The sequence below is a fragment of the Podarcis melisellensis genome, assembly GCF_964234715.1.
Source record: "Podarcis melisellensis genome assembly, chromosome: 11".
In the NCBI taxonomy this organism is placed as follows: Eukaryota; Metazoa; Chordata; class Lepidosauria; order Squamata; family Lacertidae; genus Podarcis; species Podarcis melisellensis.
Window position 1 is genome coordinate 37887735 of NC_138543.1, and position 17063 is coordinate 37904797.

General features: G+C 40.5%; 1 protein-coding gene across 1 annotated transcript in view; it reads right to left on the reverse strand.

Moving 5' to 3' along the window:
- CWC27 (CWC27 spliceosome associated cyclophilin) overlaps positions 1-17063 on the reverse strand; it is a 112854-nt gene that overhangs the window by 25788 nt on the left and 70003 nt on the right. The window contains exons 11-13 of the mRNA XM_081930298.1: positions 14935-15038; positions 1751-1860; positions 391-494 (exon numbers count right to left, since the gene is read on the reverse strand). Coding sequence (XP_081786424.1) covers positions 391-494; positions 1751-1860; positions 14935-15038 — 318 coding nt within the window. The remainder of the gene's footprint in view (positions 1-390; positions 495-1750; positions 1861-14934; positions 15039-17063) is intronic.

Genomic DNA, 17063 nt, shown 5'->3' on the forward strand with positions numbered 1-17063 from the left:
GGGGGATCACAGTTCAGCAATCAAGCACATGTAGATTCCAGTTCAGTCCCTGGCATCTACAGTTAGCAGGTGATTTGAAATTCTTGTTGTGAACCGCCCCGAGACCTCTGGGTGTACGGTGGCGTAGAAGTTGAATAGTAGTAGTAGTAGTAGTAGTAATAATAATAATAATCCTCTGTTAGAGTAGCCAATTTGATTACATTTTCCCCTAAGCCAGCGGTTCTCAACCTGTGGGTCCCCAGATGTTGTTGGACTACAACTCCCATCATCCCGGAGCTCTGGCCTTGCTAGCTAGGGGTGATGGGAGTTGTAGTTCAACAACGTCTGGGGACCCACAGGTTGAGAAAGGCTGCGCCTAAGCAAACATTTCAAGTCAAAAACGTTTCTTACCATCCTTCATCATCCTCCACTTCAGGTTCAGACACTTCATTTTCAGGAGTCTCCGCTATTGCTTGGTTCAGTTTTGATTTGAATCTGTCCAGCAATGCCAGCGTCTGGAATTAAAACAAGACTGCTGCAAAAATTGCTCATTTCACCACACCTTTAAGTCCTAATAACACTAACACTTGAAGTGAGCAAGCATCCAATTGGTGTGATGACTTGGACTGTGAAATCAGCTGAGCAAATGCACTGTGTGTGCAATATTTACGTATGTATGTAATGAACTACTAACAAGCTATATCTAGTTTTTGTAAGACACTAAGTATGCCCACTCATCTGCCTCACTTCAATTCCATGTGCCCCAGTTCATGAGGCTTCAGTGAACCTGCCAGTACTCCAATGGGAATACAGATCTCTGTGCAAGCAGAGCTGCCTTATCTTCTGTGCCGGAAAATGTTTCTCATTCCCATTGAACAGAGTGGAGCAGCTCATCGTCTTGCAAATGTCTGTGCAAATCAGATTTCTGCAGTACTTTATAACTGCATCCATTATGCATCCGTTGGTAAGTTACAAATAAATTTAATAAAATATATGCTACCATCAGCAACAGCATCACAGACTTAATTGTTTAGCTCTGCCTTTCCATCATTTTAAATGTTTTAGTTAGGTTGCTTTTATTGCAGTGCTGCTTTATTTTGTGATCTCTGATCTTAATGGACTGATGCTGCTTTAATATTATTGCTGGCTGAGGCTATTTAATTTTATTGTGATCTGGTGTGTTTTAATTTGAACCATTCGATTCTCATAATGTAATAAATTTGCTTAAATTAGGTTATATATGTCATATTAATTTATTAAACAAAAACAGATAAGCACCATTATCAGTGGTTTAGATGCACACTGGTAGTGAAACAACATCTAGGAACCCAAGGCTGAGAAAGGGTGGTCGAGGGGGAAGCTTACTTGGCCTTAAGACAGATTGCTCACCTGTAAGCTCTGGATTCCTGAAGTTGAGAGAGCTCTCAGTGTCGCTCTGCACAGCTGTTGAACTTCTATACGGGACTGCACAGAATGCCAGCTTCCCACCCCCAAACCATCTGAAGACTACTGATTTATTGGAAGATTGTATAATTAAGCTAAGTTTTCAGACCACAATTCAACATTAACAAAATTAAAGAGAAACTTTGAGAACAGAAGGGAAGTCCTGCTGGATGAAGCCAAAGGTCCACTGGCCCAGCATCCTGTTCTCACAGTGGCTAACCAGATTCCGAGCGGATTGTACTGAGAGACACACTGCCTCAGATAATGAAAGGGTAACTGAATTAGTTTTAAAAACATCATGCTGGTTTCATCATCTTCAATTATTTACCTGAACTTCACGGGAAGGTCCCTTCTTCGGCTGCTGCTGTTTCAGTTGTTCATATTTCTTTTTTTCTTCCAGATATTCTGCAACAATGCTGTTTGGGGCAGCTTTGTCATCTGCATTTAGAAACCAATGAAAACATGCACTGAGCCAAGGATGACTATGATGCCATCACTGGGAAAGAGAGAGAAATAAGACTACATAAATCACCTCTAGTGCTGAATACTGTCTGGTTAGCTATTTGACATATGAACTCATTAGAAAACACAATTTGCTGAGAAAACTAACTGACTGCATGTCTAGTCAGAAATAAAACCAATTTAGTTCAAGGAGTTTTGTACACTGAGTACAGGATTGCTGTTTTAGTTTGGCAGATTAAAAACGATTTGAAGTCAAAGGGATGGTGAATTATGGTCTACTCTGAGTATGCTAACACTATATATCACTCTATATCAGCTTTTCATGTTGCAGAAGAAATGGGAATAGATTTGAGAATAGTACTTTGTACTTGGATTTGGAATAATATTGTTTGTTTGTTTGTTTGTTTGTTTGTTTGTTTGTTTGTTTGATATACTGCTCTGCATCACAAGATCTCAGGGTGGTTCACAATAATATATTTTCCCCCTAATGAAAGAATTCAGCATCGTTCTAAGGTGATTGTTCCATCAGGGCTAGCATTTTGTCTACCTAGATAGACCAACCCCCCACTATCTTCCCCTGAACACTGTTCTGGGGATTCTCCTACCCTTCCCATGAGCCAATGTTGGGGTGGGGGTGGGGGTGGGGGAAAAGCCCCATTGCACAAGCAGACTCATTAGTTAAATCCTACACAAAATTGATAATCAAAAAAGAAAAAATGCAATTTGTGAAAAATACAATTTCAGTGTCGCCTGACCAGAACAAGACACATATCTGTTAAGATTTGAATAGGTCCTGGCAGTACACTGGAGTTCACGCAAACTACTTACAATCTGAGGTGTTAATATGTGGAAAGGCAAAGCAAATCGTCCTTCACTTCAGGCAACAAAATGCCTCAGATGTGAACGACAGGTGTACATCATGAAGCAAAGGGTTTAATTATGCTTAGAGTAGTAGGCCCATTGATTCCAAAGCGTCTACTCTAAGCATGACTAATTCTGGATTTAACTCAATGGATTTTCTATGTGTTTTGTATTGAGGTTGCCTTTGCCTCCCCACCAGCCCTTTGTGACTTTCCCTGGTGGTGAAGTCTGCGACTATGGTGGAGGAGTAGGAGAAGGAAGTCCTGAAAGCATGGTCTGAACTCGCTGCCGCTGCACAGGACATGCATCTGTTTTGGAAAGATTTGCTTGCTTGTTTTTGCTATGCATTTAGACATCTGTTAACCAAATTCTGCATGATAATTCCTGAGTTCAAGGAGCAGCTTTTCATCTAAGTTGGGTACAACTGAACGCCATTTTGAATCAAGATGGCAGACAGAACATTTCAAAAATGCACTGATTTTAACTACTATTTCAAAACTGAATTTATTATTATTTTTGGTTTCTCAGAATTCCTATCCAATGCCAGGTACAAGCCTGCTACATAACAGATAATATTAGCTTTCCAGAGCTTCAAGTGAACCACAATGGTCTATTTCCCTTTTATCCTATGCCACTGTAGTACTGTCATACATAAAGGATGAGCATTAGAAAAAAATGGACTTTTGGGACAACTTTGTTAATCTACTCTTGTTATCTTGTATCTCTGCAACTCTACGGAATATTCTTTGCTTCTGACATTTATTCGAGTTGGAATAGTGATTACATGGAAAGTAGTATGCTATCCATGTTCTTTTTGGGTTTTGGCTGAGTTTACAAACTGGTGCTTAAGTATTCCACTTTATAGTATTGAAGTTTTATGCCCCATTGTATAGTACCAAAAATATGATAGGTTCCAAAAATATAGGGTTTGGATCCAGTTTTTACTGTGTTCTGTATTAGTTTTGTTTTTAAATATTTTGCAGCAAGGCACTGCCAAAAACAACACCATTATCTAAAATAATTTTCTCAGATTATAATTGTAAACATAGTCCTGTTCTATAAAGAACTGAACACCAATAATCTAATAAAAATGTGTTTAAGGTCTACCATTATTTATCTGAGGATTGATTTTGTTCAAATTTGGGTTTCTGATTCATCTTTAACAAACTTGAATATTCAGATTTAACAATTTAGTGTATTCATGTAGATAAATACAGAACCCCATTCATGAAATTGTTGGTGAAACTCCTTAAAAGTGCAGTTATGGTCCCAAATCAGGAACCAAAATGATTCCTGAAACCCCTACCCTGCTATGTGAAATTTGATGAAAACATATTAAAAGCAATTTATCAATTTTTAAGATGGCTATACCTTCAGTTTTTGGAACATCCCAGAAACAGTACTCACTAAAGCTGAAAACCTACCAGCCACTTCATACACAGTTAAAAAAAAAATCTTGACATAACTATTTGTAGATTTGTGCGAGTAGAATATTTGTGAACAAAATTGTATGCAACAAAGTGAGGTTTTTCTTCTTCCAGGAATTGGAATTACTGACTAGGAAATAGGAGTCGCTAACTAACAAACAAAATGTTTGGTTTTCTGGTGAAGTTTTTATAGTGATACAACTAACACTACTTAGTATATTAACATTTGGTGCAGACCCCAACCTGAATGTTGAAAGAGAGTCTGGAGCTGATTAATATATTCTTTTCATCTGCTTGTTTGTGCATTTAAGAGCTCATAGAAGTGGACTACACTACAACGCTCTGTGAGCAAGGCACTGATGGACTCCCCTATGTATGGAAGGTGAATTAGGGAACTGTGCAAATCCTTTCATCCGTTATTAACACTACTCATTCTAGGAAGAGATGGTTTAAATGCCAAGTAAGTGCCTGAAAAGAACATGGGGAATTGGCCTTTAGCTGCCTTGATTTTATCTCAGAAATGCAAGTTACAAATGCCAAAAATCAATTAAGCAAACTTTCTTTCTTGCAAACATGCAGACATCTGTGGCAGAGCATCTGGCTTTTACATACAGAAGGCACCTGGCATCTCTAGGTAGGGCTAGGCCTGAAATCTTTGAGAGCCACTGCCAGTCAGGATAGATAAATCTGAGCTTGATAGACCAAATGTCTGACTTGGTTGTTGATGTTTAGTCGTTTAGTCGTGTCCGACTCTTCGTGACCCCATGGACCAGAGCACGCCAGGCACTCCTGTCTTCCACTGCCTCCCGCAATTTAGTCAGACTCATGTTTGTAGCTTCGAGAACGCTGTCTAACCATCATGTCCTCTGTCGTCCCCTTCTTCTTGTGCCCTCAATGTTTCCCAACATCAGGGTCTTTTCCAGAGAGTCTTCTCTTCTCATGAGGTGGCCAAAGTATTGGAGCCTCAGTTTCACGATCTGTCCTTCCAGTGAGCACTCAGGGCTGATTTCCTTAAGAATGGATACATCTGATCTTCTTGCAGTCCATGGGACTCTCAAGAGTCTCCTCCAACACCATAATTCAAAAGCATCAATTCTTCAGCGATCAGCCTTTTTTATGGTCCAGCTCTCACTTCCATACATCACTACTGGGAAAACCATAGCTTTAACTATAAGGACCTTTGTTGGCAAGGTGATGTCTCTGCTTTTTAAGATGCTGTCTAGGTTTGTCATTTCTTTTCTCCCAAAAAGCAGATGTCTTTTGATTTCATGACTGCTGTCACCATCTGCAGTGATCATGGAGCCCAAGAAAGTAAAATCTCTCACTACCTCCATTTCTTCCCCTTCTATTTGCCAGGAGGTGATGGGCCCAGTGGCCATGATCTTCGTTTTTTTTGATGTTGAGCTTCAGACCATATTTTGCACTCTCCTCTTCCACCCTCATTAAAAGGTTCTTTAATTCCTCCTCACTTTCTGCCATCAAGGTTGTGTTGTCTGCATATCTGAGGTTGTTGATATTTCTTCCGGCAATCTTAATTCCGGTTTGGGATTCATCCAGCCCAGCCTTTCGCATGATGAATTCTGCATATAAGTTAAATAAGCAGGGAGGCAATATGCAGCCTTGCCGTACTCCTTTCCCAATTTTGAACCAATCAGTTGTTCCATATCCAGTTCTAACTGTAGCTTCTTGTCCCACATAGAGATTTCTCAGGAGACAGATGAGGTGATCAGGCACTCCCATTTCTTTAAGAACTTGCCATAGTTTGCTGTGGTCGACACAGTCAAAGGCTTTTGCATAGTCAAATAAGCAGAAGTAGATGTCTTTCTGGAACTCTTTAGCTTTCTCCATAATCCTGCGCATGTTTGCAATTTGGTCTCTGGTTCCTCTGCCCCTTCGAAATCCAGCTTGCACTTCTGGGAGTTCTCGGTCCACATACTGCTTAAGCCTGCCTTGTAGAATTTTAAGCATAACCTTGCTAGCGTGTGAAATGAGTGCAATTGTGCGGTAGTTGGAGCATTCTTTGGCACTGCCCTTCTTAGGGATTGGGATGTAGACTGATCTTCTCCAATCCTCTGGCCACTGCTGAGTTTTCCAAATTGGTATAAGGTAGCTTCCTATATTTATAACTTTTGCCTAGTTCTGTACTCCTCTTGGCTCCAGTTTGGCTAGCAAACTCGTGTCATCCTCGCTGTAACTCTCTTCTTCTCTGTCCTCTCTCTCCCAAACCCAGCCTAATGTTAGTACAACGAATTTAAATTTCAAATGATTTATTTAGCCAATACCACTACTACTCCCAAGATATATGCTTATATAGTCATACCTTGGTTCTCGAACGCCTTGGTACTCGTACGTTTTGGCTCCCGAATGCCAAAAATCCGGAAGTAAGTGTTCTAGTTTTCAAATGTTCTTTGGAAGCCGAACGCCGACGTGGCTTCTGCGGCTTCCGATTGAGTGCAGGAAGCTCCTGCAGCCAATCAGAAGCCGTGCCTTGGTTTTTGAACGGTTCCGGCAGTCAAACGGACTCCCAGAACGGAGTAAGCTCGACAACCAAGGTACCACTGTATAGGAAATGTGTGAAGAAAGCAGCTTGAGGGCCTGTATGCTCAATTATTTGAATGAATGATCATAGGAAAGAAATGCAAATTTAGGAAAGAAATGCAAATTTAATAAACTAGTGCAATGCATTCACCAAAGCTGAAAAGTAATCTAAATGAATTAGGCTTGAGATCATTTGGTTCAGACTAGCACAAGATCAAGAGATTATACAAAAGACTGGTGAGAAGATAAGAGACAAATGTCTCCTTCACTGGCAAGACTGGATTCAGGTTTCCAGCAGCTTTCAGCAATCCTTTGTCTTAATCTATTTTACACTTTTATTTAGTGCCCAAGACTAGCTCTACAGGATGTTGAATGATGCTGCCCCAGGCACAGCCTCTCCAGCTGTTAGAACTAGCTGCTGCTCTTAACTTTAATGGGAACTATTGACAGCTTTCTTGTTTTGTCCTGTCTTTTTGGCTGAGGAAACCACAAATCACTGCAAGGAGGAACAGCACATTTCTTTTCTTAAAAGAACTGTAAACCGATTTCATCATGCTAGTAAGAAAAAACAAACATGAATAACAGAATATGGAAAAGGCAAGTTATTTAAGTATTTGTTGTAGTAGTGCATCAGATATGGTGGAGTTGTTCACTCACTCAGTCATTTTGGATGAAAATCACTGCAGTCATATTAGGAATAGCAGGCCAAATGAAAATATTTTAAACATTATTTAAATGTCATCAGGAAGGCTCTGGGAAAGCTGGATGTATAAGGGGAGAAAGGAAGGGGCAGAGGAAGCAGAGAGTGTGCTTACATATGGCTCAATACCAATCCAATAAGCCATGGTTTGTTATGTCTATACCAGGATTTATTGTACAAAGGCAACCCTAGGAAGACATGTGTTTTTGTGATGGGGGCATCACTAAATACACACCACAACCTTGAATTATTGTTTAATCAGAGTGCTATTATACTGAGCAATAAATGCTCTCTAAATGTAATAATCAGGTTTTTTTTCAGTTTTGCTGTCCCCTAAACTACCTTTACAATGAAACTAATTATTCTGAGAAAGAAGACAGACATACAATGTTGCAACCAGAATGATACTTCAGGCATGGTTTTTAAACAATTATGGGGCACAGAAACTTGAGGAACAAAATGACACTAGCAGAAGATCAAACGACAGATAATTATAGGGGGAAAAGCAATGCACTAGGTTGCAGATTAGTAAATCTATACTGAACCCAGATGTCAATTTTTTAAAATGGATGGCACAAGACCTAAGGCTGACAGGTCTTTGGAGAGACGGCTGCTTGCACCAAACAGAAAAGGGAAATAAAAACACACACAGAGAGAGCTCTGTTTCATATTTACAGTCTCAACTGACAGACCTTTTGCCCTTAGGGCAGCAAGAGGTGGGGGAATCTCAACTGAGAATCTACAAAAAGAGTGATAAAAATTAAGACACTTTACACTGCACTGAAAAACCCCCAAGGGTTTCTCATATAATATAACCCAACAGATATTTAAAGGTAATGAGCATGAACTAATTTTCAGACAAAGGGGAGAAGCCTTTTCTGTTTGTATATGGAAGATCTCCCTCACTCTTTTTTTTTGAAAAATTCATACTGAAATTATTTGCCAAAATCCACATGTAATATCCCCTCAAAACCCTTTTAAAAAAGAGCAGGTGATATTCAATCCATGCTTGCCTAAATACTATGTAGTATCAGGGCCAGAAAGAATTGGACAGTGAAAAAAGGATCCAGAAGCAACTGATGCTAGCTGCAATGTGTTTTGAGGATTTCTATTCCTTGAGGAGTAATCTAAAACAACTGCTTCATATGCCATTAAAGTGGATGCAAGTGTTATTTAATGAACATCATCCAGCCTTCCTGTAAATTATGTTGCAAACCTATGGTCTAACCATGCCGGCTGGAGCATTTCAGTATTTTATGGAATTAGAGTTAAGAGGTACCTCAAAGGCAAACTAGGCCAACCCCAGCCAATATGTGAAACCCACAACTACAGCATCCCTGACAGGTAGCCATCTAGCTTCTGCTTAAAAACCTGTAATGAAGGAGAGTTCGTCGCATTCGGAGGCAGCCCATCCCATGGTTCAACAGTTCATAGTCATAAAACTCTTCATAATATTTAGATGAAATAACTTTTAAAAATTTCAGCCTGTCCTTCCAGGTTCTAACATTCTATGTAATAGCCCTTCAAATGTCTTCAGATGGCTCTCATGTCATTTCTTAATTGTCTTTTCTCCAAGGTAAACATACCAAACTCCTTCCACTTTCTGTCATAGATTTTGATCTTCACCATTTTTGTTGCCCCTCTCATGCTAAATCAGAACTGTTTACAAAATGTAAGTCAAACAAAATATGTTAAAGCCAAACTCCTTAGACTTAGGACAGCGGAAAATTTTCTTGTTCAATCTTATCTGGAGAGCCACATCACTGGTAATATCAAATTAACCCGAATAGCTGCGGATCCTTAGGTCTAAATCCCTCTGCAATTGTCCATCAGGTGCCCCCAGTCTCCAGATGCTACATATATCCTGGTCCAAATCTCACTTGTACTGACCTTTCCCTCCAGTCAAAAAAAGCAAGTTTGGTTTGGAACCAAACATATAAACAAGGGATAGATATATTTTAAATAAATAAATGAGGACACCTGTCAGTTATGATCTGTCCTTCAAGCTTTCTGCAGTACAGCTTATTCCATTTCGTATCATGGACAAGCTTCACGTAGCCCACATTTATCTATAGCTGTGAATATGACCACTGCTCCCCTTTCTGAGAGGAAAAAAAGAAAAATATTTTCTTTTGCAGGAAATTCCAAAAGTTCCAAGGAGCAAGAAGTAGAAGGGGCAATTTATCATAATTACAAGATGGACTTCTTTATCAAATTTTATCATAATGGTTAAAACTATCCCTGTATATTACAGTACACGACTTTGGCTTTGTTGTTGCTTTTGTAACACAGGCAAACTAGCAGTCCAGTTGCTTCTAAAACAACTTAAATAATATCAGGGGATATAAATGACACAATGGGACGAGTCTCTGCTTTCCTTAACAATTCCAGATAATATTTCTGTATAGCAAGAGTTAGTGATGTGTGGTGGCTAGAGTAGCCTTCCCCTACCTGGTGCCCTCCAGCTATTTTTGACTACAACTGTCACCTTCCCTGATCACTGGTCATATTGACAGGAATTTTAGTTAAAACAATAGGGTAGGGAAAGCTGTCTGAGATTAGGACTGAGGAGACATGGCTCTGACTTCCCAGACAGCCATTGGGTGACCTTGAGCCAGTCACCATCTCTCAGTCTAATTTACAGTGTTGTAGTAACGATGAAAGGGGGGACCTGGAAGAACCATGTATGCCACTTTGAGTTCCTTCAAGGAAAGGCAGAATAGACATGCAATAAAAATAAATAAAATGTAACGGGTTAGATGAGATGAGGACACAAGAGTTTATTTAAGATATTGTATCCTGACAACTAGTCTTTTATAAAGGCTCCCAAGGTAGCTCAGAATAGGATTTAAAGATACAGTATCAGAAGACTAATCAAGTTAAAGCTTCTCATTAAAATAAGAGAAGACTATATTATAGTATATTGTATTTTAAAATGGGGTTTCAGAATTTTTAGGGGTTTTTGAATGTTTTATATAGATTTTCAATTTCACTGTTCTGTATGGGACAATGGCAATAAATATATCGTATATCATATAATAGGACAGTCCGTCAACAATCAAAACAAACACCAGGAACAGATCTCACAATTAACCAAAAGACTGTCTAGCAGAAAAGATCTAAGTAACTTTCAAGGAGTGGTAGTGAGTGGCCGGTTCTCCTTAGGCAGAGGGAACTACCACTAAGATGGCCCTATCTAAACTCAGAAGTTCTCCAAAGTCCTAGTCCAACACTCTTACCACTATGTCACACTGGTGTAGTGGTTTATGTTCCTAGGGACCAAGAGGGGACCCAGGTTCTGTGCAACACACATGAGCTTGATGGGAAGATCTTTGTTGCTGGGATTAAGGTGGGTCAAGTATGACAACAAAGTAGTGGCATCAACATGAATGCTGGCACCAAATAAGGAATAATGATTCTGATCAGCCCCTCAGCATTTGGTTCTGTAGTAATCTGATGGGACAGTGTTGACAAATCTTGAAACATTGCCAGTCCCTTTATACAAGGAGTACGTGAAATTCTTATTGCCCCTCAGGCTATTTTCTTTCTTTCAAAAGAGGAAGAGGTGTAACATAATGCGCAAAACGGTTGCTGGAAAAACCACCACCATAGGTACTTTCAAGGTAAACGTCAGAGGTGTTGATTTCAGGAGACTGACATAAAACTCAAAACAAACCTTTAGAAGATGTAGAATAATCTACAGTCATAAAGCACCAAAGGGCTGGAAAGAATGAGGCAGCTAATGGGGATGAGCTTGAAGATTTGGATTTTTGTAAATTCTGGAGTGAAGGTGACCTGGTCCACACTTCCCAGACTAATGTGTGAATCAGTATACTTCTCCTTCAGATTTCACACTTCAATTCTGTAATACACTTCCCAGCTCAACCCCTCCCCTTAATTAACAATGTGTATTCAATATAGAAATACATATATTGAAATAAAATATGTAGTTAAATATGAATTTTAATGTGATATATCTGTGTGTGTATTAAGATTGATATGGAAATAGAGCAGACTTCTGAATGAAGACACGTGTAATACTATCATGAGGAATTGGTCTGTTTCCAAACTTGTGGCAATTTCCAACTGGCTGTGCTCGCAGGTACTGCTGGGAGTCAAAGGTGCTGCTGAGAGTTCGAGTCTAACAACATTTGGAGAGCACCCTATTGGTTACCTCTGCTCTAACTACTACACCACACTTTCTTAATCTCTGCCTCCACCACTTGCAAATAAGCAGGAGCTGGAATTACACCCAGTCCCACAATATATATATCAATGTTACCTGACTGGCAGGAATGGATTTACTAATCTTAGGTCTTTTACACACACACACACACACACACACACTTCTGAGGTAGTGGTAAAATAGGACAGAGAAGTAAGTTACTGCTCAGATGTATAAAGGCATATCATTTTGCTCAAGAATATTCTTAGCTTGTTCCCCTTGAAAGTACCTGAGTGCATATTACCCATAACAGATGTGATAGGACATCTTTTAAGCCTTAAGATTAACATTTTTTTCCCATTTTCTAATAAAAATCATGTGTTTTAAAAACACCATGCTCCATTAGATACACAAATATGGATGCAGGCATCTCAATTTCTACATACACAGCTCTGTTATTGATTTCATCCAATCTTAAGATGGCTTTTAGAAACTTCTAAATGATTGAATGTGACCTCCAAGTTGCCTGGGGTGTATCTCAAATAACCACTGGTTTTAATCCTCTCTTTATTTTCAAAGCTCAGGTTGCCTTTTCTAGTCTAAATGTTGTCAGTTCACAACTGAGGCATTGTTTTGATAATGCAGCAGAAAGGAACTGACACCTTACCTTTCTGAAAGCAGATTAGAAAATTTGCCTAAACCTACATCTGTATGGGGCTCAGCTTTATTGGCTGCCGAGCTGAATAAAGCACAAAAAGGCTCAAAGACACAAGAGAGGGGATTTAGGAATATAATTTAGCCAAGAGGAAACAAGAAAAATAAGTGAACCAGCCCACCGAATGCTGGATAAGTGAGACGCGAAAGGAGTCTCAGGATAACTTATGGCAAGCCTTTACAGAAAAAAAGGTATGCCATTGCTACTGTTCTTTAATGGTAAAAAGGGGTGAGATGCAGAATGTCAGATTGTATCATTTTCTATCTTCTTAGATATGCATGCATGAGGCTGAAAATATTTCATTTTGGGAGCCAAAAATATCTAAGGCAGTGCCATCTGCAAACTCTGGGGCTTTCCTCTTCTATCTTGCCCGGTCTTGTAGTTAGATAGGCCTCAACATGGCCCTGTGGTAGATGATCCCTTTCTATTGCTTCACCTGACAGCTATCTCACACTGGGATCCCCAAGCCTTCTACTTTAGTGTCTGAGTTCAGTCATCAATGTGTGTCTGCCCATGTCCATTCAATTTCACCTTCACTGGACTTGGTGATCACCAGAGGCTCCGCCTACATCTGAGGGAATCCTTTGGGAGTTGTCTCTTCTTTGACTCCCTATAGTACAGTGGGGGTGGGGTAACAGTGGCCCACCAGCTCCCATACTTTCATCTTATTTTGTTATAAAAATATTAATCACTGCTAGGTCATAGAAATATATCAAAGCGGTTTACAGCAATAAAACAGAAAACTATACAATAAAACCGTAAAAAAGTTAAAAACAGACACCAATTAACCCTTATGGAAGGATGTGTTCTTAACTACCTGTATAGGCCTGGCGGAATAGAAATTTCCCAGAAGGCACTTGAAAGTTGGCATAGAAGGCACCTTTTGAATCTTAGCTGGTAGGATATTCCACAGGACTAGGCTGATGACACTAAGGACTCATATTCTTGCTGTTGTCAAATGAGCCTCACCAACTCAGGGAACGACTATGCAGAGGATCTCAGAGGGAGAACTGGGTTTAAGGGGACCCTGTGTCACGGTTCAGTTCACAGGCGATTGAAGTCTCGGCTGGGGACGTCAGGACCGGGGGCAAGATGGTGGGGTGGGAGCAGGAACGGGAGTCTAGAAGCCGGAAGTCAGAAAGCCAAGAGTCCCAGGGTCAGAGAGCTGGGAGTCAAGAAGCCAAGGGTCCGAGGATCAAGAAGCAAGGAGCCATGAAGTCAGGGATCCAAGGATCAAGAAGCAAGGAGTCAAACGCAGCAAGACAGGGAACGTGTTGCTGTGGCAAAGAGCTGAAAGGAAAATGCTGAGCTTATATCTCTTCCTGGCTCTTGCCACCAGGTGCTGTGAGTTACAAATCAGCCTCACCTGTGTGGCCACGCCTTGCCTCTTCAGAACCAATTTAGGAAGGCCCCAGTCTTGCAGAGTCCTACTGGTCACAGGGCCTGGCTCCTGCACGCACACCTGACAGCCTGAACCTAAATCGCTGAAGGCTTTGTAAATTAATACAAGAAGCTTGAACCTGGTTCGGTAGTAGATGGGTAGTCAGTGTGGCTGTTTTATCAATGGTATAACATGTTCTTGACCAGAAACCTCCTTCAGCAGTCTGGCTGTCTTATTCTGCACCCGCTACAGCTTCCAAACCAAACCCAAGGGCAGCCCCACATTGAGCGCATTACAGTAATCCAGCCTCAAGGTTACCAGCGCACCATCCTTGACCACTGGTCATACTGCCTAAGGCTGATGGAAGCTGGAGTCCAACCACATGTGGAGGGCCATCCCTGTTATAGTTTAAGTACTCCAATCTTACTTCACTGCTTTCCTATCAACAACACATTAGGCAGGGTGTTAGCTCTGCTATGGCAAGAATATCCTCTTTCTCCTTAAACTAAGTATTACCAAAACAGCTGACAAAGGACGTTCTGGCCCAGAAAAGCTTATGACACAATATGTTTGTTCATCTTTAATGCGCCACAAGGCTCTTTGTTGTTTTTATTTCAGATGGCGTAACGTCAGCAATAACCCCACTGTTTAAATTAGGTTTATGAAGTCTGACTCTTGCACGCATTCTGTACCATACAGTCAGAGGTATTTTAATGCATTTTTAAACCCTGGGCTGTTTTGGCAGCGAGATTACAAAAGGAAGACTGAAAGAGGGATAACTTTTGTATTTTGGTGGCTTTTGCTGCTTCAGCAGCAGAAGATGCTGGCATGGAGCATAGGAATTAACACAGCGGGGTCAGATGACGTAAATTATAAGGAATAAATAAGTTGTCATGGAAGTGCTACAGTTCAAGGAAAGGCAGAATAGAGATGCAATAAAAATAAATAAAATATAAAGGGATAGAAGAGATCAGGACACAAGAGTTTATTTAAGACCTTGTACCCTGACAACTTTTTAATAAATACTTCTGTAAAAAGTACTGTTGGGAGAGAAACTCTAAATTTAAATCAACAGACTAGCAAGGGAAGGTTAAATATGGGAGAATACCTGGCTGGGGATTCGGCACTGAGAAGAGTTGTATTTTTTGAACACAGGATGAATAAGGTATTTGGATATCTTGAGGATACTTGGTGCCATGTCCTCCTGAGAAAGATATTCCTTGGCATTAGTATACAAGTGTAAACATGTGTTGCCTTTATTACCTTTAATTTTATTTTCCTCTAGTTTGGAGGCATTTTCTTCTTTCTTTTGCTTTGCTGCTAACAGTTCACGTTTCAACTGGCGCACTTCCTTCCGTAGGTCCTCACTGCAAAGAACAATGTTGAGATAAATTCAATTTTCTTAGAAAGTAAAGCCACCCAGAAGAGACAAAGATAAGACCCAGTAAAACTGTGATAAAACATATGGAGTACAGCCATTCATTTATGCCAGATTTGGTCTATCAAGTTCATTTCAACATTTTATATCCTGTTTAATTTCAAAACTCTTGATGCAGTTAACAAAAAACAAAGCAAACCTCAGAACAGGTTTGGGGTGAGTGCAGGGGGAAAAGAACTTTCTGTAGTGCAGGGAAAATTCATGGTATTGATAAAATGTTAACCTTAGTACTACACTAATTAATGAAGATAATGATACCAATAAAACTGAAACAGTGACTAATACATACAACACATGACAATGGATCTTCTCTGTTATTATGTAAACAGCACTTTGTCACAGAAAAGCAACCTGTTTCTCTTTGCAAAGCTTTGGCAACCTCTGGTTACTCTTTCCAGTAGACACGAAGGATTATGCAGGCAGAGTGGGAAAGCTTTCCTGTCAACCCCAAGTTATTTTGTGGGCTAGCATGGTGAGGTTTCAGTATTGCTGTCTACTCAGTACCTGTGCATTATATGGATAAAGCAATGACTTCATATTCCAGGATTATCAGTCTGGCACTTTTCATAAGTACCCCATTCACAGTTCACCACCACAGAGTTAAAGATCATCACTCAAGAGCAAGCAGCCAAGTCCAGAATAATGGATGAATTAAAGGGCATTGACAGAGCTGTGGGGTGAAGCTTACACTGCACATTCCTACATTACGTCCAACTGTAGCTGTTTTCTCCAACCTTTCATAACAGTAATTCAGCATTGTGTTAACCCACAGAAACTGGGATGACAAAATGAGATTTAAGCAAAGGATCCTTATTTCTTTTCTTCCATTTGCAAAGGAATGACTTCTTATTTCTTGTAGTGGGCCAACTGGTCTATATTATTCCTATGTGACATTTGCAACATATTTTATTAATGGTAAAAAAGACAAAGGAATAATTTCATGACACATAAAAATGAACAATGGATTTAGAATTACAGGAATTAGAAGAATTACAGGAGAGCAATCTAAGGCTGAAACCCTATATATAAACACGTGGGAATTACCATTCAATGGGTAGTTCCATTGAATTTAGTGGGATTCACTCAGAACAAGCACACAATTACCTTGGATTTCGAACAGAATCCATTCTGGAAGTCCGTTGGACTTCCAAAACGTTAAAAAACTAACAGCCAATCAGAAGCTGCAGAAGCACTATCAGACATTTGGCTTCCAAAAGAACATTCAAAAACCGGAACACTCATGTCAGGGAACTGCCATCGGAGCCAGAGGCGGAGGGAGGGCTCCAGAGGGATGCCGGAGAGGGTCCCAGTAGGGAGAGAGGCAGCCCATCTGCTGGGGAAGGAAATCAGCGTAACACCAGGGGTGAAGGGGGGCAGATGGGGGAATCGGAGAGGAGGCTCCAGGACTCTTCACCAGAGACCAGCGGGGAGAGCACAGGTACTCCGCTGCCCACACCTTCCCTGCGCAGAAGACTTCCGCGAAGGGAGAGTAGGAGGAGACTTGGCGTTAAAGAACTTCTTTGCTGGAAGAAGTTCAAGAAACGCCCACTGACGAATTCTGCCAGCGACTGAGACAGCCACGGGTGAGAGGCTGTCCAGACAGAAAGGGTTCAACCAGGCAACCTAGCCAGGAGTGGCGGCAACTTACGCACGAGCAACCCCTAGAACCATTACAACTCACTTCTGGGTTTCCATCGTTCAGGAGCCAATTTGTTCGGGAGCCAAGGCGTTCGAGATTCAAGGTATGACTGTAATGCTTATTCCTTTGCCTGGGCATGAGAAAGCATTCAGGATCCATCTAAACGGACCTTAACCATTCCATCTCCCAACAAAATCACAAAACTTTGTGTGACAAGGTACTGCCACATTTTCACCCAACTAAAAACCCCCAAGATTAAGATATAAAATCCATATAAGATAAAAAAACATTGATATAAAATCCATAGGTTAGATA